The 25,023-nt window shown below is 41.7% G+C and overlaps 1 protein-coding gene across 1 annotated transcript; it reads right to left on the bottom strand.

Annotated features, from left to right (window-relative positions):
- Positions 1-1,310: 1,310 nt before the first annotated feature.
- On the bottom strand, positions 1,311-23,566 carry barx2 (BARX homeobox 2). Its single transcript, XM_072695610.1, has 4 exons — positions 23,380-23,566; positions 8,347-8,647; positions 3,026-3,110; positions 1,311-1,652 (listed from the first exon to the last, which is right to left on the bottom strand). Exons 1-4 carry the CDS (start codon positions 23,564-23,566, stop codon positions 1,311-1,313), a joined length of 915 nt encoding a protein of 304 aa, XP_072551711.1.
- Positions 23,567-25,023: the final 1,457 nt, after the last annotated feature.

Genomic DNA, 25,023 nt, shown 5'->3' with positions numbered 1-25,023 from the left:
CAGGACCAGTCCCAGGCTGGGGGGGGGTCTCAGAACACATTATGGGGTGATTAGGACCAATCACAGACTGGGGAAGGTTCCAAAACAAATTACTGTGGTGATTATGACCAATCACAGTCAGAGGGAGGTCTCAGAACAAGTTATATGGTGGTTAGGGCCAATCACAGACTGGGGGAAGTCTTAAAACAAATTATGTGGTATTTAGAGCCAATCACAGACTGGGGGAGGTCTCAGAACAAATTATTTGATGGTTAGGACCAATCACAGTCAGAGAGAGAAGTCTCAGAACAAATTATTTGGTGGTTATGGCCAATCACAGGCTGAGGGAGTTCTCAGAACACATTATGGGGTGATTAGGTATGGTATGATGTACACTTGCCTCATGGAATATTAAGCTGTCGCGTTAGGGTTCATATATTTACATGAAGCCTGACTTTACACAAGTAATAAATATGCAGTTTCAAATATTCAGATATAATCGATTGGGAGGGTTGTCATGCACGCAAAAATAACGAAATCAAACTCAACCATATGAAAACAGAACAGGCATCTTAGCTTAACCATAGAGAAAACATTCTTTGGAAAGTTTAAAAATAGCACTTTTCATAGCAATTAATAAGACCTAATTGCTATAGAAATAGCACGTCTTATTTTCCTCCCCATCCTTTGCCAAGCATGCTTTAAAAAGCCATATTTTCTCATGTAGAAAAATAAAACACTGTACAAGTGTACACCTGTGTTCAGCACTCGGCTTGTTTTTTTGGCATTTAATGGGAAAGGCTTTTAAACATGAGACAAAAAGGCACTATTACCTCTGAGGGCATTTCAGCATTTCAGATATATGTTCTTTGGCAGGGGGCGAGACGCCGCAGTGTGCAGACGAACCATTTTCAACAGAGGCAATAAACCAGGCAGCAATTATGATGTAAGAGAGGAAATCGCTCAGGAAAAAGAAAGAAAGAAAGAAAAAAAAAACACTCGCTGTTTGTCCATTTGGAACGTAAGGTACTAGAGTTAGAATAATGTGCGACTTGCCTCTGTGATGCAATTTCTGTCGAAACGCATTTGGCTGCGCACAGCTGATCGTAAAACACTGAACTCAGTCTCAGAATGGCAGCTGAAGCACAGAAGCACGTAAAAACAATGTAACAGAGTGCCTTTCTGCACCTTGGTCCATTCAGCTCAAAGCTGGCCTTGCCTCCATTCAGGTCTTTGGAGCTACGGTGTTCAGAGGCACTAAGTGCTGACGGTACGCTCTGCTCTCAGTCTTTGGCTATGTGTTAGCATGTCCGTGAATGCTAACCGCTTGCTTAGCTTGTTGCCATAGTCTCTGACGTCAGCTGGGGCACCTCGTCCCGGCATGAAGCCTCCGCAGGCAGGGGGCGGAGGGATTCGCCTGACCCGCTGCTCGTGCTCAGGTCTTGTGGCTGCGACTGAAAAGCTTCCCCCTGGGCTTGGAGCTGGGACTGGGCTTGTGCCTGTGCTTTTGCCTGGGCCTGGGCCTGGGCTTGGGCTTGGGCCTGCAGACGGTCTTCCTCTGCCATTTGAGCCAGCCGCCGCTCTTCGGCTTCAATCTCCTCTGTGGTTGGGATGGAGTTTTTCTTGGGTCTGCCTTTGGGCTTGGTTGGGGCTTCGTGTCCTCCTTTCAGCACCTACATGAACAGACATATCCGGAGGACACCGGTTAACTCAGTATTGGTTATTGGTTATTCGTCATTTAGAACACTCTTTTACTAGTCTAGAGCATGCCCTCAGCTAGTAGAAAGCCCCAGCAAATGATGCTTTAGGAGCAGACTGAAAAGGGGGGGGGGACTTTGGGCTGGAGTTCAGGGTCCTTCTGCTCGTGGTAAGAAGCCAGTCCCCCCTCTCTGATCAGTAGAGCCAGAAATTAGAGATCTGACAGAGTTAAAGGGAAGTGACGGGGTGGTGGAGGGTCGTGAGACATGTCATGGACACGTAAACAAGGTAAAGATGGTATTTACCCAAACCCAAACCCTAATAGCATATAATATTATTTGGACAAAAGTATTGGGACACCTGCTCCTTCACGGTTTCTTCTGAATTCTAGGGGATTACAATGAGTTTATCCTGCTTTTGTTGGAGTAACTGTCTCTACTGGCCAGGGAAGAAGAAGGCTTTCTACTTCTTGAAAGCTGTGAGAATTGTATTGCATTCAGCAACAAGAGCATTAGTGAGGTCAGGATGTTGGATGATGATTATTTATTAATGTTGTCTTTATTCAAAAGAAATAAGTAAAAATACTAAGTATTTACTAGTATTTTTCATGTCAGAGATGATCCAGATTATCCAGAATAACAGTCAATAGATAAATCAGGCCTAGAAGCAGCCGTTATCTACAGTTCTCCTACTGCGCAGTTCAGAAAGAGAGAGGAACGGAAGTCTGGACCCACTGGCAGGTCCTTAAAGTTGAAGAGGTTAACCACAGCTGTGATAAATGTAAGCCCAGGTCAAAGGAGAGTGTGGTTATTACAGTGATTAAGGGAAGATGTGTGGGCCAGAGGGGCTGGGCTAGTGTGGTCATTAATCTCTGAGAAGAATGCGCTACCAAGCTTTTGTTCTCGGCTGAGGAGTTGACCGCACTGACGCAGACCCGCGCTGTCTTCTAAATCATTACTTATCTAAGTCTCTCTCCCTCAAAATGCATACACACACCTAAGCGAAGCACCCTCAGGCTACAGCCTCTTTGACAATATATATGATGTATGGGGAGCAATCTGGGGAGAGCAGGTTAAAAGCTGTTTAATGGATTTTTAATGATATGGTCCAGAATCTTCAGCTGCCAAATAGCTAGCGTAGCTTGGTGGTCTTGGTTTTACTGCGAACCTCGAGGTACACGATGTTAGGAAATATGGATATAGACCTCCAAATGGTTATATATGGACGTAGCCGCCAGGAAGAATTTCCTCACTCAGTATCTCACTAGTCTGAGGTATGTCTGTCTGCGATATGGAAACACTACATTGTCCAGGACTGGGCTTAATGAGTGGTTCATGGATAGACTTACCATTTTCTTCCACTTCATCCGTCTGTTCTGGTACCAGGTCTTAACTTGCAGCTGGGTGAGTCCCAGAGACTGAGCCAGGTCCAACCTAAAAAAACAAAAAACACACAGACACACACATAAATCAATGACCATAAAGCATCAATCAATATAGCCCAAAATAACCTGTGTTAGCACTTAAGAAACTTTGAAAGAGTTATTAAAAGTTATAAATATATATAAAAGGCTTCATTAAAGGGCCCATATCTGCGTTTCACCCCCCCCCCCCCCAAGAATAAATGTGAAAAGACACAAAAATTAAGAAATATGATATAAAAGATATACATATGCCATCTTTCCCCTACTGTGAACTGGCTGTTTTCCAGCTGAAAGATACGAGCTGTACAGGGCTAGCATAGTGACACTAGCTGAGGTAAGCTGGACTCAGCATCTGTTTATTTACCAAAAGACTGGCATTCTCTGTGTGAATTTCAGGCCATCTATTGTGGCTTCCTGTGTCTCCATATGGCTTTATTTTAATGTAGTACTGTCAAAATGCTGTACGCTGCACTGAAAGCCCTCTGGAGAGTTTTGAAATAGCAATTTCATGACATTTCATAAACGTCTGAAGTAGCAGCAGCAATTATTTACATTTAAATTACATTAAAATGACATTGTTCTGCACATTTTAGAGCACAGTGTTTATGTTTTTGTTGGATTTAACATGCCTAATGTACCATAACCTTTGTACATGCCACATTTTACGCTGTATTATTTTTTCCAATATGTTAATTTAAGCACATCAACAACAATCAGACCTTAGAAGTGTGTATCCTGTGAAGGATGTGAACACATAATTTACATTTTTAAAAATCACCAACACCTGACATTTGAACAGGGGTGCCAATACACAACACAACAGTCTATACCTGCCTATTCAGCCTACAGCAGTTTAACCCCAGTGTTTCAGCCTGGGCTGCTGTTTGAATGAGGCACAGTACCACAGCCACAGCCAATCAGAACCAAGATCAATTACATGTATGTTTGAAAACTAGGAATTTCGCTAAACCGGCAGCGAAGAGGACATTAACGCCAATCCCGAGGTCACCTGTTGTCCTTGGCATAAAAGCCAGTGGGTGGCCCGCCATGGTCCAGATGTGCATCTAATCATGGCATAATCAGTGAAGCCGGGTTGATGTATCAAAGGGGGTTACATGACTCTGTCTTTCCAGACCTCCCATTGAATCATATGAGCGTTTATCTCTAGAGGAAAAAAGGTAATCCTATCACGCCAGCTCCTTGCTCTTCTAGAGGTGGCTGTAGTTCTTCTGGCCACTTCGGCAAGCTTTCCGTGACTAATGCGGCGATTGGTTTGATGGTAACGCGATAGCCACGGCTGGCCGTGTGAATGAGGGCCGCGGGTAGCAGGGGGGACTGTATCAAACGGCGGGACTGTATCAAACGACCGGACAGAGACTCCCACCACGCCTGCCTTCAAAGTGGCTCCCAACAGCCTGAGAGGATTAGCCAGGCTCTCTCGGTCGGTCAGAGAAGTGCTCGGCCATTTGAAGAGAGGCGCAAAGATCTGCTGGAAATGAGCAGATTATCGCACGATCTGAGAAATCTCATATTCCAGACAGACACGCACGTACATGCGGTTGGTACAGCGTAGTAACACCACTGCCCTTCTAGCAGCAGACAGGGGGTTTGATTGCCTACCTGGCAAGGAGACCAAGGTAAGGCTGTGCATTGGCATTAACCTGGAGTTACTATTGCACACACACAGCTTATCTAGTCCCTGTAGAGAAGTACTGCCAATAGAATAGGACTCTCTGGAGCAGATCAACATCATGAACCTATTGGCACCATGCTGCCTAATGCCAAGCGTGGGCTAGATGGGTTAAAAAGCCCCTCAGCATTGAGCTGTGGTACAGTGGAAGAACTGTGTTCTCTGAATGATGGATGGTGGAGCTCCATCCAACACTTCTGGGATGGGTTGAGGAGACCTCACTAACACTCTTATGGCTGACATGCTCCAAAATCTCGTAGAAAGCCGTCTTCTTCCCTGGGCAGTAGAGACAGTTACTCTTTTAATGAATGAGCAGGTGTCCCAATACTTTTGTTCGTTATGTGATAAGATGTGAACGTGCAACACCGCCTGTCTTGTTAGTGTATCACATCAACTGATAGCATCCTCATGCCAAGAGCCTGCGCCTGTTGCTGTCTTATCTCTTGATTGTCAGTGTGCGTAACGAAAACACACACACACACGCATGCACATACGCACACACACCCAGCCGTCTCATGGAGGCCTTTTGAAGTTGAGTATTGATGATAATGACCATGATTATAATCATCTCTGCCTCGTAAAAACAATTATCACTAAATTATATACATCATTATAGTCTATATCGCTGCATGTTTTTCACTGCTTTTATGGGCTTTTGATCGTCTGGCTGCTTGTGCATACTTAACTATGGCCAAAAAAAGCAGAGAGTGAGCGAGCGAAAGAGAGAGAGTGAGAGAGAGTGAGAGAGAGAGACAGTGAAATAGCACAAACAGACCTGCGGCACGGTGATCCCCCTCATTCCTTGGCCCTAACTGTAGAGGGGGGAATTCTCCCAGTTCATGTTTTTCATTCCAGTGAGATTTTAATTACTTCATTACTAAGACTGAGCAGCAGATATGAGTGTGTCTATATATATATATATATATATATATATATATATATATATGTATATACACATATATATGAACCAACTGTGATGTTCTAGATGGCGACTGGGTGAGAACACCTCCAAAACATGATGCAGTGGATAGTACGTTCCCAAAAGTGGTCAAAGGACAGGGTCGTGGACTCCTAAGGCTCATTGATGCAATTGAGGCCTCACCCACCTCACAACTTACAGGCCTTCAAGGATCTGCTGGTAACGTCTTGGTGCCAGATACCACAAGACGCCCTCAGAGCTCTTGTGGAGTTCATGCCTCGCATGCTCAGATCTTTCGGGGCGGCACATATGGGACCTACTCTATATTGGGCGGGTGGTATTAATGTTTTGGCCGATCGGTGTTCAGCACAGTGCTTGAAGCTGTGGTACACCACATACCATATCCATACCATATCCAACCCTAATCAAGCCCACCTGGTCCACCTAGCTGTATGCCTTCAGGAGTTCTTGATTAGGTGGTAGGCTTGATTGGGCCTGCAGGGAAGTATGTCTCTTGGAGGAGGGCTGGTGCCATAAAGTTACATACGGCCTCTTCAACTTGGGAGATCTGCGCCTCAGTGCAGATGATCCGTGGCGGCCCTAATGCTTTTTTTATTATTATTTTAGGCAACAGCCAGCCAAACTGACCCTAGTGAGAAACCTCAGCCAATTGTTTTCCATATCTGACACATTCCGAATCCTCATAGGTGGCTTCTACGGATCCAAACCTGGTCCAGATTTGAGGCCGTAACGGAGGCACGGCCAGCGCAGCCAAACCAGAACGGAACGAATGGAAAATACGCGAAGGCCGAGAAAGTGGAACCCGCGAGAGGTGACCCGAGACACTTCGATTACCTCATCTCATTGTACGAAGCTCCAAAGCGTTTTATATACACCTGCATGTGTATTAAATGATTGGCATTAAATCAGTATAATACATTTCTGTTTGCTGTTGTTGGCGTGTGGCCTTCTCCTCTTGAATGGGGGTAGTGTTTCTTTTAGAGGCTCTTTTTCTTTCGCTATTCCAAAAAGAAAAGAAAAAATAAGAAAAAGCACGAGGTTAAAATGTTACTCCTGTCCTGACTAGAATGTGGCAGTACGTCATCTGTTGGCTCGCGCCGATTAACTGGGCCTGAGACGTTCCCAAAAACATAAATCAAAATGTCATAATGAGTCTGTTCGCTCTGGGTCAAAAAAAATGGAGTTCATGCTTACATTTACAAGTCATTGAAGATTCTTCAGCGTTCTCCTCGGTATCGCAGGGTAATCCCATTGGACTGTGCGAGTGTGAATATGCAGGACTGAGCAAGGCCCCAGCGTTTTACGCAAATGAGAGCAGGTCATCTTAACAGTGTGTGCTGCCAGTACAGTAGTGTGTTCTGAATCATTTCAGTATTGTACTAGTTCTCCATGTTGCATCACTCATGCTATGAAAACAAGCCCAAAGCATTTGTTGCGAGCGCGACCACACCCGCAGTTCATTTTTGTCGCATCCGTTTCAGATGCCTGTCATCGTCCGTAATGAGCTTCATCACTGCCAGGCCTTGCACAAACTTGTAACATGTTTATTGGAGCTGCAATCCTGTTTTACACTCGTCTGTTTAGTCCACCATTGACAAATTACAACAAACATGTAGTCACTGGCTTTATCTCCTGGATCTTACATAGCCACCCAGTGAACCTACATATACACTATATGGACAAAAGTATTGGGACACCAGCATATTTATTGTTTTCTCTGAAATCAGAGTTGATACTGCTTTTGTTGGAGTAAGTGTCTCTACTGTCCAGGGAAGAAGGCTTTCTACTAGATTTGATTGCATTCAGTGACAAGAACTCCCTAACTCACCCAATAGTACTGGATGGAGCACCACCATCCATCATTCCAGAGAACACAGCTCTTCCACTGCTCCACAGCTTAATGCTGGGGGGCTTTATACCCCTCTAGCCCACGCCTGGCATTAGGAAGCAGCATGGGGCCAATAGGTTCATGTTTATCTGTCCTACGATCTCTGTGTTTGCATAAATGATTCAGCCACAGTTTAGATCAGACAATCTCTTAAATCTCTTTATTTTCAGGATCAGATTCTATAATCAGACTTTCTCGACTGACTGATTTAGTTCAGTCAAGACTTTTCTTAAAATGATGTTTTATAGTGTTTAATATCTTCTAATCCAGTCTGACTCTCCTCCCTGACCAATCAGCTCCCAGCTCCTTTACAACACTGCAGTCTAATCACTTCCTGTGTGTGTGTGTGTGTGTGTGTGTGTGTGTAGTGGTACACACTCTGGACTGGTATCTGTGGTTGTTGTTGGTCTACTGGTGTGTAATAACTGGTTTATAGTGGGTGAATGTGCTGTGTGGGATTGGGGTTTCTATAGCATGTGTGTATGTGTGTTAGCATTAGCGTTAGCCTCCACTCGGTTCTGAATGGGTTCTTCAGTTTTATTTACCTTCTGAGAACGTCCGCACTGCTGCTGCAGCCGGCTGGGAGTAATGTCCGTTAGTGGTGCCTTAAGGACACCAGATGGCGCTCTGAACACCGTGGTTAAAACAAAGACTCGGAACTGGACTGAGATTAAAATAGCCCAAACCTGATCCGTTAAATACAGCTCTGGATCGGCCCTGGTACTGACCTGTCAGGAGTGGACAGGTACTTCTGCTTCTGGAACTTCTTCTCCAGACCCATCAGCTGCAGCTCGGTGAAGATGGTACGGCTTCGGCGGGGCTTCTTCAGCCGGGGGATGCTGTGCTCCGTCTCCGACTCACTGCTGATGCTGACCGGCGTCTCGCTGGGCGGCGGCTCGCCAGGCCCTGAGTGTAGTGGCAGGTGGGTGACCCGGCCAGGGGGCGAGGGCTGGGGCAGGTGGGGCAGGGTGCTGGGAGGCTGGCGGGTGATGACAGACAGAAGGGGGTACGCCCTAAGTGAAGAGGGGCCTGGGATAGCCAATCAGAAATGAGAAAAGGGTTAGTGTTATTTAGCATATACAAGACAGAGCGTCAAACACTGCACTCAGGTGAAGGAAACTGGTACATGTAAAAACTCTATTCTGATTGGCAGTCCAGGCTAAATACTGTAAATATTGTAATTGTTTTTGCTTTTTCCTCCCAATTGACCCACCCATTTGTAGCCCCCTCTATTATTAGCAATGCTTCCGACACTACGAGGGTACATGCAGCATTCGAGCTGCCGCTGATGCAGCATCGCCAGGCAGCCGGCACGCTCAGAGGAAAGCGCCGGGTCCCCAGCTCCACAAGGCCTGTGCCGGCCAACATCGTTTTTAGAGTGATGAGGGGAGAGAGCGCCATCTACCCACCCGGAGAGAGCACGGCCAGTTGTGCTCTCTCTGATTCTGGCTGCTGATGATGGGCAGGCCTTAACCTTAGGCCTGAATTGGTGCATATATACAGTATAATGAGATGGATCAGAAAATCTATACATTAATTTTTTTGCTGTTTGGTTTTCATATATGGGTATTGATTTGTACGTTTTACATCAAAATTATGTTAATTATATGTTAATTTTTATTCAGTTTTACATGATGTGGGCTCTTTAGTGGAGCAATCTCTTAAAGAGTAACTCTTTAATAGAGAAAATATGGACGTTGGATTTTCGGCCTGGCTGTTCTTTGCAGGGCACATATGGTTTGAACCTCAATAATGAGTAAAATAGTATGTTATGGTGACCCCATGCTGACACCGCACAGCGGTTCCCGCAGTGTGCTTAATCTACAGTCAGAATACTGACCCTACATTGCGCCGTGAGGCCCATTCTGCTACTTTTGCCGTTGCGCCCCGGCCAGTTTCACCAACCATTATGTCCAACTGAACTAAATCCTGCTTAATAGCTTGTCCCCTCTCGCCTTTACGGTGGACGGGAAGGCTAACAGGTCTGACCTTCTTGATGTAGGTGCCTGAACTGCAGGACTGCTATAATGACGTAACCGGTGTTTTACACCGCCACCTCTGAACCGCTGGAAGATAATGATTCTCCCGCGATGCTCGCGCTCACACTCACAATGCACTCTGGGTAATAAATTGAGAGAGGGGAGGCTGGGTTTTCGGCCCTAAGAGTGATCCCAAACTTAAATCTTTTCATATCTCTCCCCCGCTGTCTCTCTTTCCCTTTCTCTCTCTCAGACAGCATTAAGACGCCAGGGTCCATAAAATGCAGACTGGGACTCAGCTGTGCTGAGAGGGGCATAAAAATAACATTTTGATCCTTTAGATCCTTGGGATTTATTAGCACTTAGAGAAAAATAGCAGGAACGAGACACACTGTCACATGCACATGACTCACAGGTTGATCCACAGCGTTATTCGTACTTTGATCAAGCAGAGATCAGCTATAAATAGGGTAAGGATGTTGTGTCAAAAATGATACTGCAGGGTGATTTTACCTGAAGCACCACTGAAATCAGCTGGTGGTTAATTTGGAAAACTTCAGGCTCACACGCTGGTACTTATCATGATCATTTGTTTTCTGAGGTTGGATATTTAATTTTTTTGAGGTTTGATGTTTTGTTTTTCTGAGATTTAATATTTTAAAATATGTTTTAAAGTTTCATATTTAGTTTTTCTGAAGTTTTATATTTTCTGATGTTTTGATTGTTAAAGATTTGTATATTTTGCCTTTTGTTTTTTTGAGTTTTGATGTTTTATTTTCTGATGTTTTCAGGATTTATGTCTTGATTTTTAAATATATATATATATATATATATATATATATATATATATATATATATAATATAATTTTGCCTTTCTGAGGTTTAATATTTTGTTTTTTTAAAAGATTTTTTTAAGAATTATTTCGTTTAGATCAGGCAAAAAAAATCCCACAAATAGTGCCACAAAAATACTATTAGCATTATTCAACATTTCACATATTACACCACACCTACTCTAATTGGACAGTAGAGGTGGGTGTTAAACAGTGGAGGTGGGTGTTGAACAGTAGATGTGGGTGTTGGAGAGTAGAAGTGGGTGTTGAACAGTAGGGGTAGGTATTAAACAGTAGAGGTGGGTGTTGAACAGTAGAGGTGGGTGTTAAACAGTAGAGGTGGGTGTTGAACAGTAGAGGTGGGTGTTGAACAGTGGAGGTGGGTGTTGAACAGTAGAAGTGGGTGTTAAACCGTAGATGTGGGTGTTAAACAGTAGAGGTGGGTGTTAAACCGTAGATGTGGGTGTTGAACAGTGGAGGTGGGTGTTGAACAGTAGAGGTGGGTGTTGAACAGTAGAGATGGGTGTTAAACAGTAGATGTGGGTGTTGAACAGTAGAGGTGGGTGTTGAACAGTAGATGTGGGTGTTGAACAGTAGAGGTGGGTGTTGAACAGTAGGGGTAGGTATTAAACAGTAGAGGTGGGTGTTGAACAGTAGAGGTGGGTGTTAAACAGTAGAGGTGGGTGTTGAACAGTAGAGGTGGGTGTTGAACAGTGGAGGTGGGTGTTGAACAGTAGAAGTGGGTGTTAAACCGTAGATGTGGGTGTTAAACAGTAGAGGTGGGTGTTAAACCGTAGATGTGGGTGTTGAACAGTGGAGGTGGGTGTTGAACAGTAGAGGTGGGTGTTGAACAGTAGAGATGGGTGTTAAACAGTAGATGTGGGTGTTGAACAGTAGAGGTGGGTGTTGAACAGTAGATGTGGGTGTTGAACAGTAGAGGTGGGTGTTGAACAGTAGGTGTGGGTGTTAAACAGTAGAGGTGGGTGTTGAACAGTAGAGATGGGTGTTAAACAGTAGATGTGGGTGTTAAACAGTAGAGGTGGGTGTTGAACAGTAGGTGTGGGTGTTAAACAGTAGAGGTGGGTGTTGAACAGTGAAATGAGCTCATCGCTAATGTTCCACATGTTCTGTTGCTTGTCCAGGCATGAAACTTCTTTACTTCTCCTTCTCACACACACACACACACACACACACACACACACACCTCATCCCCAACTCCCCAACCCATCCCAGAAGTATTGGAGGGCATACCATCCATTATTCCAGAGAACACAGTTCCTCCACTGCTCCACAGCTCAATGCTGAGGGGCTTTATACCCATCTAGCCCACGCCTGGCATTAGGCAGCAGCATGGTGCCAATAGGTTCATGATGTTGATCTGCTCCAGAGAGTCCTATTCTATTGGCAACATGTCTCTACAGGGACTAGACAAGCTGTGTGTACGCATGCATTTGCACATCTACATCAGCGATGGGTGCGACCTAAAAAGGGGTGTCCACAAACATACCTTTGGACATACAGTGTACATACCAGTCCTATACTCCCCCAATGCACATGAACACATGCATACTGTTGATTTTATTGTGATTTTGACAGTGAGCTGGAAATCTGCAACATCATTGTAAAGCCTGCAGTTATCAGGGCTCATCAGAGCTGTCACCTAAGGTACTGTCTAATTGAGCACCGCAATCTGCTCATCTGACAGTGTGCTGTTCCACCCGTATGCACATCAACCACCGGTCTCAGAGCCTCTCTCGCTTTTCTCAACAGCGAGATAACGAACTCAGCCACTACTGCACTCAGCCTATTGATGGCAATACCTTCTAACCCTCTAAACAGGCAAAGGGGATACTACAAACTGCTATTACCAGAGGACAGCCCCACCAGTTTGTACAGACGTCCCGTAGTTACTGAGTAACACACCTTAGTGTGTAATAAGCCAATCTGCATTAAGGCCTGTGATCTGGCGACAGCTGAGAGTGTGTAATATGCCTTGGAGTTTTAAGGGGTTAAACTGCGGCCTCAATACACACAATTAACTACTACTATAGTAACTATTATAAAATACTGCATGTACAACCTGATATGCTCATAATAAAGTCCATAAGAGTCCATAATAATTCAGAATTCCATGCTGCGTATGACATGCCATGAACGTTCCCTGATTTTTAACAACTTTTGAGGCTGGAAGATGCTTTAACGGCTTGTTATACCGTGCATTTGTTTACAAGCTCAGATGAGAGCTAAACTTAGCCATGGGGAAATTTTCCTCGCAGTTCCTCATTGCGACACATGCCATGTGTTCGGAATTGTTTTTCCGTTCAGCACCAGCTTGCCTGTCAGTCATCCGTTGTGTGGCAGAGTTTACGTGATCTTTTACGAGAAGGGTAAAGCTCCTGCTAAATATCTGAGGTGCGGCTGCAGCGGAACCCGTTAAAGTGAGCGATATTAAAGTCATCGTTAAAATGTTTCATTTCCTCTCATGTTTTTGCTTTCTTTTAACTTCAAATGAAGCCAATTGGTCGAGACATGTTTGTTGTCTGAAGTTTGCTTCTTTACCCCCCAGCAAAGTTGCAAAGTTAATGCAGAAAGGCTTATTACATTATTAGGCTTATTAGGGACTTCTTTGTAGGCTGTAGGCTGTTTAAGGGGTTAGGTAATCTCAAATATATGTGCGTATGTGGTGTCTGACACTGTATGACACACTGTAAAATATGAAAATGGACATGTAGCTAAAAACAGTGGTAGCAACCAAACTGAAGCCTGGATTTTTGACCCTACTGTTCAAAATAGACAGTTTGTCATTTATTGTGAATTTATATTAATATTTACTTTGATATTCAATGGTAAATCTACTGTATGTTGATTGATAATATAGATTTCAATATTTGACCAAATTTATTTGGAAATATATATATAAATAAACACTTTTTTCAGATTTTTCACATTTTCAGATGCTTTACTCAGCATTTCAGATATATTGGGAAGGGCGTCCCCAAAATGGGAAGGGAAATGGTAAGCAATATATTATCATTATATATTTAAAATAATTTTCTGTCCAATTCTGTGCCTGAAGATTTGATCACTGCTTTTGAAACATGGAGTACTCAGCTCTTTTTTTATCATATTGGACATAGATTCGTAGTTTCCTGTTCATTTATTTATTATTTAATCATGTGAAGCTGCATAGCTGCATTTAATATGCATTTTATATTATTATAATATTTAATTTATTTATTTCTGATCAAATTGTGCAAAAATGGTGATTCCATACCAGTGCTACATTATCACAGCATGTCACACAGAGTCACACTGCATAAACAATTGCATTTGAGACTACTTAATGTACTGTATTGTATTCAGAGTGGCTTTAAGTAAACGTCCCTTACAGAGCCAGCATCGTTCACAGTGGTGGTGAACGCAATCGGACCTCTGTAAAATGTTTAGTGCCTCTAAAAGAGCCCTCATGAAAAGATATTGCACCAACATACTGGGTAACAGCCCAGATAGAAATGCCCATGCAGGGCCTGTATGGGTAGCCCAACTGGGAACCAGAAAGAGTTCCATGTTGGCCACATATATGGATGACCACCAGGGACCCTCCAGGGTCATTGCTGGGACCATTAAGGGTCCCCATATGGGCTGTACACTGGGGCCTAGATGGTACCCATGTGAGATTAGGGTGGGCTGTAACGATGAGGCCCATTTAGAAAGCCCAACAACATATGGACAGACCCACTCAGAGCCCATGCCCACCTGGGACCTACCTAGGCCACGATGGATGATGACGGAATGCGCCTTCAACAAATCACCCAGATTTAGATCGGACACCAAACGTGTCTTGTCTGATCAACTACTTTTGGGCTGAGGGGAAAATTGCCTGAAGTTGATTTGTCACTAAGGCCTTGATGGCTTTCACTCTAGTACATGTCCGATTCCGCCGCACCTCCTCCAGCGATCGGATTCCGCGAGGGTGATGTCACCTGGCACCTGCCGTGTGCTTGAACTCTGAGTAACACAGTGCGCAGTGTTTTGGTTAGACGTGGTGTTGACAGCTTGGTGCTTGGACTCCTTTCTTCACTCAAAACTTATCAAACAGACCTCATCTCAGCCCCATAAAGACTGAACCCTTATCGAACGAGCCCGTGTGCGTTCAGCACATCCTTTGGCAGCGACTCAAACATTTGGCAGTGTCATCCATGCGTTTCTGATAATGCGGCGGATCTGATAAGAGCTATTTCAGGCTAAGCGTGCTCCAGCCGTGCTCCGGCCATCTCGCCCTTAATAGCGTCCCTCCTGACTGTAAGCAAAACGCCCGAGATGCAACGAGAGCTGGAAAACATTTAGTGAAACGCTTGTCAGTATCGCATTACTTGTAAGTGTTGTATAAGTGTTTCGACTTGAAATGCAAGCCTGTGAAATTTCCTCCAGCGCCCGTAAATGCCGGCGGGCACGAGGCTCGGCTTCAGACGGATCTCCTGTAAGAATCAACCCCAAAGACAGCATCAGAGAGAGGCATTGGCAGTGTTGTGGGTTGTGTCTGTCAGCTAGGAACAGAAACAGTGTTTGTTTGCTTACTAAAAGACCCATTTCCTTCAGTTCAGACACCGATGATGTGGTGTGATGGGTTTATGTAGCAAAAACAGTCGTAACTCATATGTACACGCCCACTTGCCCGTCTTTTAGAGATAAACAGATTCAATCGTTTTGGTACTGTACCTTTAAGACTGAAATATGGCAATCTGATCTGTTCTGATTGGCTGCCTTGTATTAGGCCACGGTTGACAAAGCAGTCTGGCTTACAACACCTCTTATAACAGCAGTGTGAGTGGGTGGAACTAAACTGCTGTATAGCTGTAAATAGGTGAATATTTATTTATAACAATGTATAACAATGTGTGTGACATCATAAAATCAATGAATTTAACCCTTTAAAAGTCACACTAAGATGGGTTTTTTTTCCAGATAATCCATTCAGAAAGCGGATCCACAAGTTAACCAGCCGGTTGACTCGCCCAGTAAGGGTAATTCTAGGCATAAATTCACTGTAATACAATAGAACTAGAATATAATCAGGTTTACTGTGAGAAATAAGACATTGACAAATACATCCATCTCTTTAATTACAGCCTCATACACATAAATGTTCAATAAAATGTAGTGTTTAGAGCTAACTACCTATATAGACAGCTGTAGCTATAGCTGTTCAATGCACAGTGTTATTGAGGGAAGCTCAGCTGTGATGGCTCGAGTTTTACTAGCTCTATATATATTATTATGTAAAACGTAAATGGATGTAACTGGCATTACTCATCAATTCAACGAGGGGAATAAGGTTAAACAGACAAACTTTACTCATTGCAGCAATTTGGATACAAATAAGAAGGTCTACCGTGCGGTTACGATGCCCATTAAAGGGTTCAAATTGGCTGCTTTTGCATTTGAGCTACCAGTTGTGCACTGTATGGATTGGGGTGTAAATGGTAGGCTTTGAAAGTGTGAGGAATTTGGTGATGCTAAGTGGTTGTAGACTTAACAGGAGGAAAAATATATTTGTAAATACATTTACATCCATTTTGATTTATGAATTAAAAAGTGTGTTATTTATATACTACATCAAACTCATAAGCGAATAGAACTGTGTTGATATGGGTCCATTAACCAGTGTCTTCCTTGCCTTCTACCGGTCTCTCTCTCAAAAAAAACAAAAAAAAAAACAAAAAAAAAAAACATTAGTATGAGATAAAGCCTCCTAGGCCCTGATATGTAGCAATTTTTCACCACCTTGTCATGGGAGATTACACCACTGCTGATTTCTCTGTCACCTCCTTCCAGAAAAGCCTCGAAAAAGACATTTTCCCTCGGTTTCTGCTGAGAGATGAGTCTTTAAGTGAAATATTAGAACCTACCATTACGCCAGCACCTTCTCTAAACAGGCTCTTCTGCACTGGCAGCAGACTAACACCTGTTTTTTCTAATCCAACACAGTCAGTTGAGTTCTCAGGCCAAGCAGAACCTATATATAATTGTTCATGGGAAACGAGATCTTACCTTGGGTTACACAAACTAGTCCTACCTGTGCGACGGTAAGGATGACTTGTTCCTCTGTCTGCACTGCTACAGTGAATGGAATGAAAGTGATATGACTGACTGCGCGATGATTAAGAGAGGGCTATGCAGACGTTCTTCTGTCCAATGCGTAATACAGTAACATTATCAGCTCATTTAGAATCGGAGAATGTCATGCAACACCGTTAGCTCGAGTTTAAAGATGAGGTGTGAATCACCCACCAAGTTCTTAAACGAGAACAACAGCCATAAACGAAACCCAGCTCATGCAGCCTCATGGGAATTCCACCGAATATTGAGAATCAGCCATAACATTAGTACCAGGGGAGGTGATGAACACAGATGTAGTGAACAGTCAGTTCTTGAAGGTGATGAAGGTGATAAAATCATGAAAAATGGTCAAGTATGAGAATCAGAGACACTGTGGTGGTCAGATCTCTAAAACATCAGGAAACATCAGTACCTACCAAAAGTGGTAAAATTAAGGAACCACGTATGAACTGGTGACAGGGTCATGGGCACCAAAGGCTGAATCAATGAAGTGATCCATGGAGGCCCCACCCACCTCACAATTTATAGGACTTTACAGGACGCTGCTAACGTTAGTCTTAGTGCCAGATTCCACAGCAGGACGCCTTCAGAGGTCTTAGGGAGTCCATGCCTTGAATGGTCAGTTGTGGTAGCATAAGGGGGTCCTACTCAGTATTAGGCAGGTGGTGCTAATATATATATCTTGATACATGCAGGGTGTAGTAAGTAATAGAAATAGTCCCTAAAGAAATAAAAAAGATAAATCTTTTTTAGGATTTATTAATATTTTTACATCATTAGCATTACATATAAACTCATAAAACCCATGTGGGTTCACTGTTGATTTAATAAATAAAATAAAAAAATGACTATATATATTATGACGCCTGGTTCATATCACCACAACCATAAAGAAATATGATTTGGTCATTTTCTGTAAATTCACCTTTTTAACCACAAAAAAAAAAACAAAAAAAAATAAACATAATTATTTAATTTTGTCTGCTTCAGTAGATTTTCTAGCTTATTTTTTTTTTTTAAACCAAATGACCCCAAAAAAGAGTAATTTTCTAAACTTTTAGCAAAAGTTAGTTCTATATAGGACTAATAAATGTCTTTTTTATGACTCATAACAATAGTGGAACCCTTCTCTGCTCTATATTTAACCTTTCTCAAAAGCTTTCAAGAACTATTGTAACTATTTAAGCATCCATATGGTTCTAGATAGAAATGTCCATATTTCATGACCTTTTCTTAAGAACTCTTGATCAGGTGTACGCTGCTGGTGGATACTGGACTGGAGTCACTGTTTCACCGAAAGACGTTTAATCAAGTGTGGGTTTAGGCTGTACACACCGAGCGCCCTAACAAGGGTTCTCTATAGTACTGAAATGGGGTCATATGACACATAACAATAGTGGAACCTTCTTTTGGTGCTATGTAGAACCATTTTAAATGATCTACAAGATCTTTTCACTGTGTATAAAGAATAGATTTAACTAGAGACCCCCCCCCCCACACACACACACACACACACCTCCACCTCTAAGTCTAACCATTGACTGGAACACAAGCTTGCTCTCAAGTTTGTCGTATGTTACAGCGGCCCCCTCTGGTGAGATGCGGTAACAGCACGGACCTGCAGCTGAAGGATGCCACGGCCCCAGTCCCAGTGGGAGAGTCCAGAAGCCAGTGTCCTCTCAGTGAGTGCCAGCCACCGTGCCAGCCAGATTCTATATTCAGCATTACAAGCCATTGAAGTACTGGCATATAGAATATCTCACACCAGGCCTGCTTAAAAAGAGACGGTGGGCGAGGGGTTCTGATATTTGGACTGGATACTCAATCCCTCCGCCCTGAGCTGCCAAAACCCCAACACACACACATACATACATACACACACACACACTCACACACACATACTCACTACCCTCTTGCTCATAGCTTGCCTTTCACATCAGAGAAGAGGAAGTGTGTGTATGTGTGTCTGTGTGAATAACCTCTTGCCTGACATGAAAGCGAGCAGGAGTGAGTCGCTAGGGCTATTTTTATTATTTCATCTCCTCCACCTATTCAAATGCACCAGCTCCGATTTCACCATTTACCCAGCAGGTATAAAGAGCCGTACCCAGCTCTCAGTGGGGCATGTCAAGATTGAGATCAATTTGAAATGGTCGGTGTCATATCCAAAGATCACCTCCGTTTTTTCCCCTCCAGCAGCTAAATCATTAACATCAGTGCCGTATATATTTAGTCGCTGTCCGAATAAAACTGGGGGTTTCCAAAATTGTGACAGGAAAAAGCCATAGCTGCTCTACGGGCTCTTTTTAAGGGCCCAAATCAAGCCAAAAATAGTTTATAAACTCAACATATGGAAAAACAGCCCAATTTATATTCATAGTTTTTGTGATGTCATAAAAAACAGCGCATTTATCCACCTATTCAACCAACAGCAGTTTAGCCCCGCCCACTCACACCGAAGTTAACAGACATATACAGAGCTGCTTTGTAAACACATGCATAAACAGGGCAGCCAATCAGAGCAAAGCTCACTAATAATGTACCAGAGGTGTCTTAAAGGTACAGTAACAAAAAACAGCCCATTTAACAAGGATAAAGAGGAGTTAGGAAGATCGTTGCCATGGAAACATTTATTAGGACTGTTAATGGCACTTAAAGCCACATAAGTATCGGCTTAAATTAAAGGAATAAATTCAAAGAGAAAATAAAAATGTAGAATCTGAGCCCTTCAATGTAATGAGATTCTTATATTATATGATTTTATGTGATTTTAGATATTTTTTATTGATCTATTCATCATAAAAGGCTGTGTAAAGGGCAGCCGGTGTTTGGATTTGAGTTTTGATATGACGGCGACCATTTATTTTAATGACAGAGCTACGCAGGACAGAAAGTTGGCTAAAGTTTGGATTACCAGAATAGCAACCAAGTGAATTGTGTCGCATTGCAGATCATCTGAACTCTTTTTAATTGGCTAAAACATCAACTTCAAGTCAACGTATTTATCTTAATGATGCTGTTGCAGGTAGTGCAACAACTGTAATATCAGGAATAGACAGATTACAATCATTAAAGAGCTCATATCCTAGGCTTTTTTTTCCTGAAGTCCAATTGTGACATTTGTGTAGATTAATGCACCAAAAGCAGTCATAATTAATATATACACCACCTGTTTCTAACCCTCTTATTCATTAGAACTGAACAGGCTGTTTTAGTCATTAACACTCTAATGTACATGACTTCTTTTCTGAGTGGCACTATATTTCTGCAATGTGCCACAATATAGGTCATAGCTGAAAACACCTTATACCAGTGTGAATTAGCAGAGCTAAACTGCTGTAAACTCAATAAGTATTTATTATAATTATATACAGGATTTCCATGTACAGGCTGTATGGCCTGGGTTGGGAACTGTGTGATGTGAAACAGTGCAAACTGCTGCATCAGATTTTTTATTTTAAAAAAAGTGAGGAAACTTCAGCTGTCCATGATATGGGCACTTTAATACGAAATAAGGACAACTGATAACTATCAGTGAGAGATTTACAAAGTCAGAGGGGCAAATCGATACCATGAGCATGTTTAATGTCTACATGTTTATCGTCGCTGTCCAATGAAAAACATGTATCTACAGAATGGTGATTTAACAGGAGAAGGTGAAAATGGTCTTAGATTTGAATGGAAGTCAATGAAAAATAAGTGAGTTTAAGTCATGTGAAGAAATATGGAGCATTTCTATTGGTCCATTCATCCATAATTATTTACACAGTGTAGAGAAACAGCTACAGGGTTCAAACCACGGAGAAAAACAAAAATAGATATGTATGTATGTATGTAGCAATATGTGTCTGTCATAATTATATATGGACTGTTTATATATAATAGTGTTTTCTTGTTCCTTACATTTAAATGAACATTAATCATCTACATATATATATATATATATATATATATATATATATATATATATATATATATATATACACATGCACACACACATACATAAATAGTCATACATAAATATATATATATATATATATATATATATATATATATATATACCACGGCCTTGATTCTCTCTCCGGGAGCACACATGTGAAGCCCCCCACCCCCCACGGGTTAAGTCCACGCTAAAACCTGTGGATGAAGTGCAGCTGCCGAAGAATTTAGAAATGCTTTTAATGAATCCCCAATAAACTAATTACATAGTGTTCCAGTGCTGCATCGCAGGGTGACGCAACGTCCGACCTCCTGCCTGAGAACAGTGCTTGTTGCACGACCGGGCCTATGAATAAGGCTAGGAGTGAATGTTTGTGGGTGATTTGTTCACTTCCAGCCAGTCTTTTGAGAATGAAAAATATGTGCTTAACCGCATCCTGTGTGTCAAACGCACCTATTGCAGGTATGATGCCACCACACACACACAAAATATAAGCATCCTCTCTGAATGCTAAAGCCTCGGGGCAAGCGCTAGCAGGCCTTATTTCAAAATACAAATGTAAATCATTACTGGCTGATTGCGGTGGTGAGTCAAAAGCCAGTTGGGGTGAGAAAAACATGTTGAGAGGTGCGGCGTAAAGCAACCCGAGCTGGGGAGAGCAGCCTACAGCTAAATCTGCTCTTCTATAAAACCAGGACTTAAGTTCAAGTAAAAGGAGCAATCAAATACAACCCAAGTAGGAGTAAACAACATCGTACAGCATCTGTCAGCATGGGAACATCTCATTTTTGGATCATTATGGTGTAAAATAAAACACTTAGGCTGAAAACGTTGATTTTTTTGGTGCTAAATCAGCAGATCAGAATCAGAAATTAAACTAATGGAGCAAATCAGGGGCTAAATGTGAGTGATTAAAACTGAACTGAGGGATACGTTAAGTGTTTAATTCTAAACCCTGCACAGTCTGATTAATTACAACAATTTAGTTATTGATTAATATGCATGATATGTAATAAATAACGAACAAATTAATCATGGTATTGCACTGGCCTATCTTGTGGGTGCTGTAAAGTCCATAGACAAATAGATGAAAATGGCATTTGCATGCATTTTACACCCAAATCCTTCATAATCCTGAACAGGGGCATTGAGATCTGTAGATTGGTTGGTTGGGGGGCGGCTAAGCCTTTTTTAGGGAGATATGGGGGCAAGCTCACGGGATAAGAACAACCCAAATTTAGAAAATACAAATAAATATGTAAGTTGGCATTTCAACTAAAAACATTTATAATTACATTTATTCTGAAGGCTGAAGACCTGATGGAGCTTGCCTTGTCCACACCATAGGATTGACAACTGGACGCATAGAGCCTAAATAAGGGCCTTGTGTCCACCACCCTCCTCTCACCCTCCGTAAATCACTCTCGCCCTGCACTGTCTAGATTGTTTTATTAAGCTTGCGTCCTTCACATTGTCATATTAATGATTTCTACACAGATTTCCATTGTCATGTGTGTTTACTGATTACGCAGATGCTGTAATACTTGTATAATTGTATACCACAAACTGCACCACTCCCATAAACAGAACACATCCAGCAGCATCAGGACGTGATCATTTACAGAAATATGCTGCTGTAGAGGTAAATGTGTTTGCTTTGGGGTGATTTATTCCGAATTTGGAAAGAAACTGAGCAGTATTAGTGCAAATGCAGTGAATCCAGGCTGTGTGTGGATCATGTGTAGCTAATGCACTACAGCTTTACATCCACAGAGGCTTGGAGTTAATTGAGCTTAATTGGCACTCTCTTTAAGAAGGGCAGGTGATGGTTTAACCGTTCTCCAGGCACTTCTTCAGGACTGGTGAAGGTTATTTAGTGTGGAAAACCAGGATTAAAATTAATTTATGCATTTAACTAACTATATTATTTAGTAAATCAGTAGAGCCAGCTGCCTTTACAGCACCCGGTTGTCTTCCCAAACGGACGGTTCAGGAATTATAAAAAAAAAAAAAGGTTATTGCTATTTTAATAAGGTTAAAAGCTCAATTAGTTTATTTAAATTAATAAAATCCTCACATTGTCAGATTTATCTTTAGAGATAATCTAGATAGTAGCTAGACAGAGCTAGTTCCAGTAGCTAAGCCCCCACAACACCTCCTAGTGTTCCTAGTCACTCTCTTTAATTAAATCAAAACCTGGTTCATTTTTAAGAGTTTTAATGTTATCATTTTATATTTAGTAATTTTCCAGTTACAAAAAGACCCCAAAATCTTCAGACGGATGCTGATGCTTGGACCTACATGGAACTCAATATTCGAGGAGTTTTTCACCGGACGCTTTTCTCTTGCACAGAAACACACTGTACATAAACACCCACAAATAATATATAATATTCATATTCAATCATATATAACTAATATTTTATGCACTTTAACATATTTTTACATACATATTTATTATTTTTTATCATTCTTAAATTGGTAACGTATTAAAAGAAATAATAGGCACGAGTACAATTTCGTACTGATGTATAGATAGATAGCTGCACTTGTGTCGATGGTAATTATTAATATATTTTAATTAATATATTAATATAATATTATATATTAGCCAAATGCCTTTCTGGAGTTTTTTTGTTTTTTTTTTCTGGAATACAAAAAAACATAAAACTGACCACTGTCTTTGATTATTCACACTTGATTATAGCTGTAATTAATATTATCTATTATTAATAATAATAATAATAATAATAATAATAATAATACATTATTAATGCATACAACACCGGCTAGACACAGGGGCGAGGTAGGCTATGCAGGAAGACTGCAGGGAGAGCTCTGTCCGAATATCAGGGTTGGGGTCCTGGATGAGCCCAAAAAGTTGCTTACCGGAACAGGAGTGAAGGGCTTTGGGTCTGACCACCAGGGACGGACACACGGAGTAGAGCGAGAGCCTCTCGAAGTAATCGCAGGTCTCCTTGGACAGGATCTCGTCAATCATGAAGGTTTTGTAGCGACGCCTGCCCGCGGCCAGATGCCCGGGGTTCGAGCCTCGTAGCTCGGCTTGGCACTGCATGTCGCCTCGCTGTTCCTGCTGTGGTCCTGGTCCTGCGCTGTGTCCCGCTCCGCTCCGCTCCGCTCCTCTGGGCTACTGACGGGCTTCTCCCGCAGGCTGGCTCTGTGTGTAATGCGGGAGGTGGAGCTGCTTCACAGAGGCATGCTGGCTGACTCCAGGCTCCTCTGCGGGTCACTCCGGGGTTACAGGGCTGTCTGTGCAGGACTGCAGGACGTCCCTCACAGTCTCCCGCTTGTAGAGTTTTTTTTGGGCTGTCCCACACCCTGACTGACTGACTGACCGACCGACTGACCACCTCCGTCTGCGTCTCGCGCGAGGCCCCTCACTCTGCAGCAGTGCAGGCTCTCTCTATCTGTGAGCGCGAGCTGCGTGCCGCTATATACACCACCTGCACCTCCCCAATACAACACACACTGCATGCCAGTCCACACATGCACGCGCACACGCACGGGCGCACGCACGCACACATCTCTCTTTATCTCTCATGTTTGATCTCTCTCTCTCGGGCGCGCGCGCGTGCTTTCTCTCTGTCGATCTCGCTAGATGATTCAATAATAATAATAATAATAATAATAAAGAAATATATATATATATATATATATACATTTTAACTACAAAGAAACAATTAGAATAGACATGTGCTCAAGGTTAAACCTATTTATGAAGTAAGGGTACAGAAGTATTAACACACCGATTTACAGCATATATTTCTATTTATTTGTTGTTGTTGTTTTCAAAGGAAGTTAACTACGTAACTATTGTATTGCTGTGGAATTAATTTAGAAGCAAATAATAATAATAATTATAATTATTGTTCTTAATATTACTGAGATTAATATTATTAGTAGTACTACTAGTAGTATATTAATAATAATAATATTTATGTGTATTTTAGTAGATTATTGTTTGTATAATGTAAATATTATAAAATAATATAATTATTATTCTTTTTACTCTTATTAATACAGGACGTTTGGTGTTAATAAGGTTTAGATTTGTGGGAGAGTCTCGCAGAGCTGTTGTAGAGTTACTGTTACTGTTATTACAGGAAAAAACTGTAGCAAAATCCTCATTTTATTATTTTATTATTGGTTAAAGCTGCATTATATCGCGATCGCGTAATTATTTAAATATCGAAATTTATTCTGTGTGAAACGAATTGATAGTGCGTGTGCATTTATGCGGGGTTACTATAATAATAATAATAATAATAATAATAATAATAAGGATAATGATAATAACAGTAACAATAATAATAATAATGATAATAATAATAAAAATAGTAATAATAATAATAATAAGGATAATAATAATAATAATAATAATAATAAGGATAATGATAATAACAGTAACAATAACAATAATAATAATAATAATAATAATAATAATAATAATGATAACAGTAATAATAATAATAATAATGATGATAATAACAGTAATAATAATAATAATGATAA

This window comes from Salminus brasiliensis, chromosome 13, assembly GCF_030463535.1.
Source record: "Salminus brasiliensis chromosome 13, fSalBra1.hap2, whole genome shotgun sequence".
In the NCBI taxonomy this organism is placed as follows: Eukaryota; Metazoa; Chordata; class Actinopteri; order Characiformes; family Bryconidae; genus Salminus; species Salminus brasiliensis.
This window is presented reverse-complemented; position numbering and strand designations above follow the sequence as displayed.

Coding starts and splice junctions, on each gene's coding strand:
- barx2 (XM_072695610.1), bottom strand. CDS start 23,566: ATGCAGTGCCAAGCCGAGCTACGAGGCTCGAACCCCGGGCATCTGGCC. Junction 8,648..23,379: donor AGCCCTTCACTCCTGTTCCG/GTAAGCAACTTT, acceptor TGGCTATCCCAG/GCCCCTCTTCACTTAGGGCG. Junction 3,111..8,346: donor TACCTGTCCACTCCTGACAG/GTCAGTACCAGG, acceptor TTGTTTTTTTAG/GTTGGACCTGGCTCAGTCTC.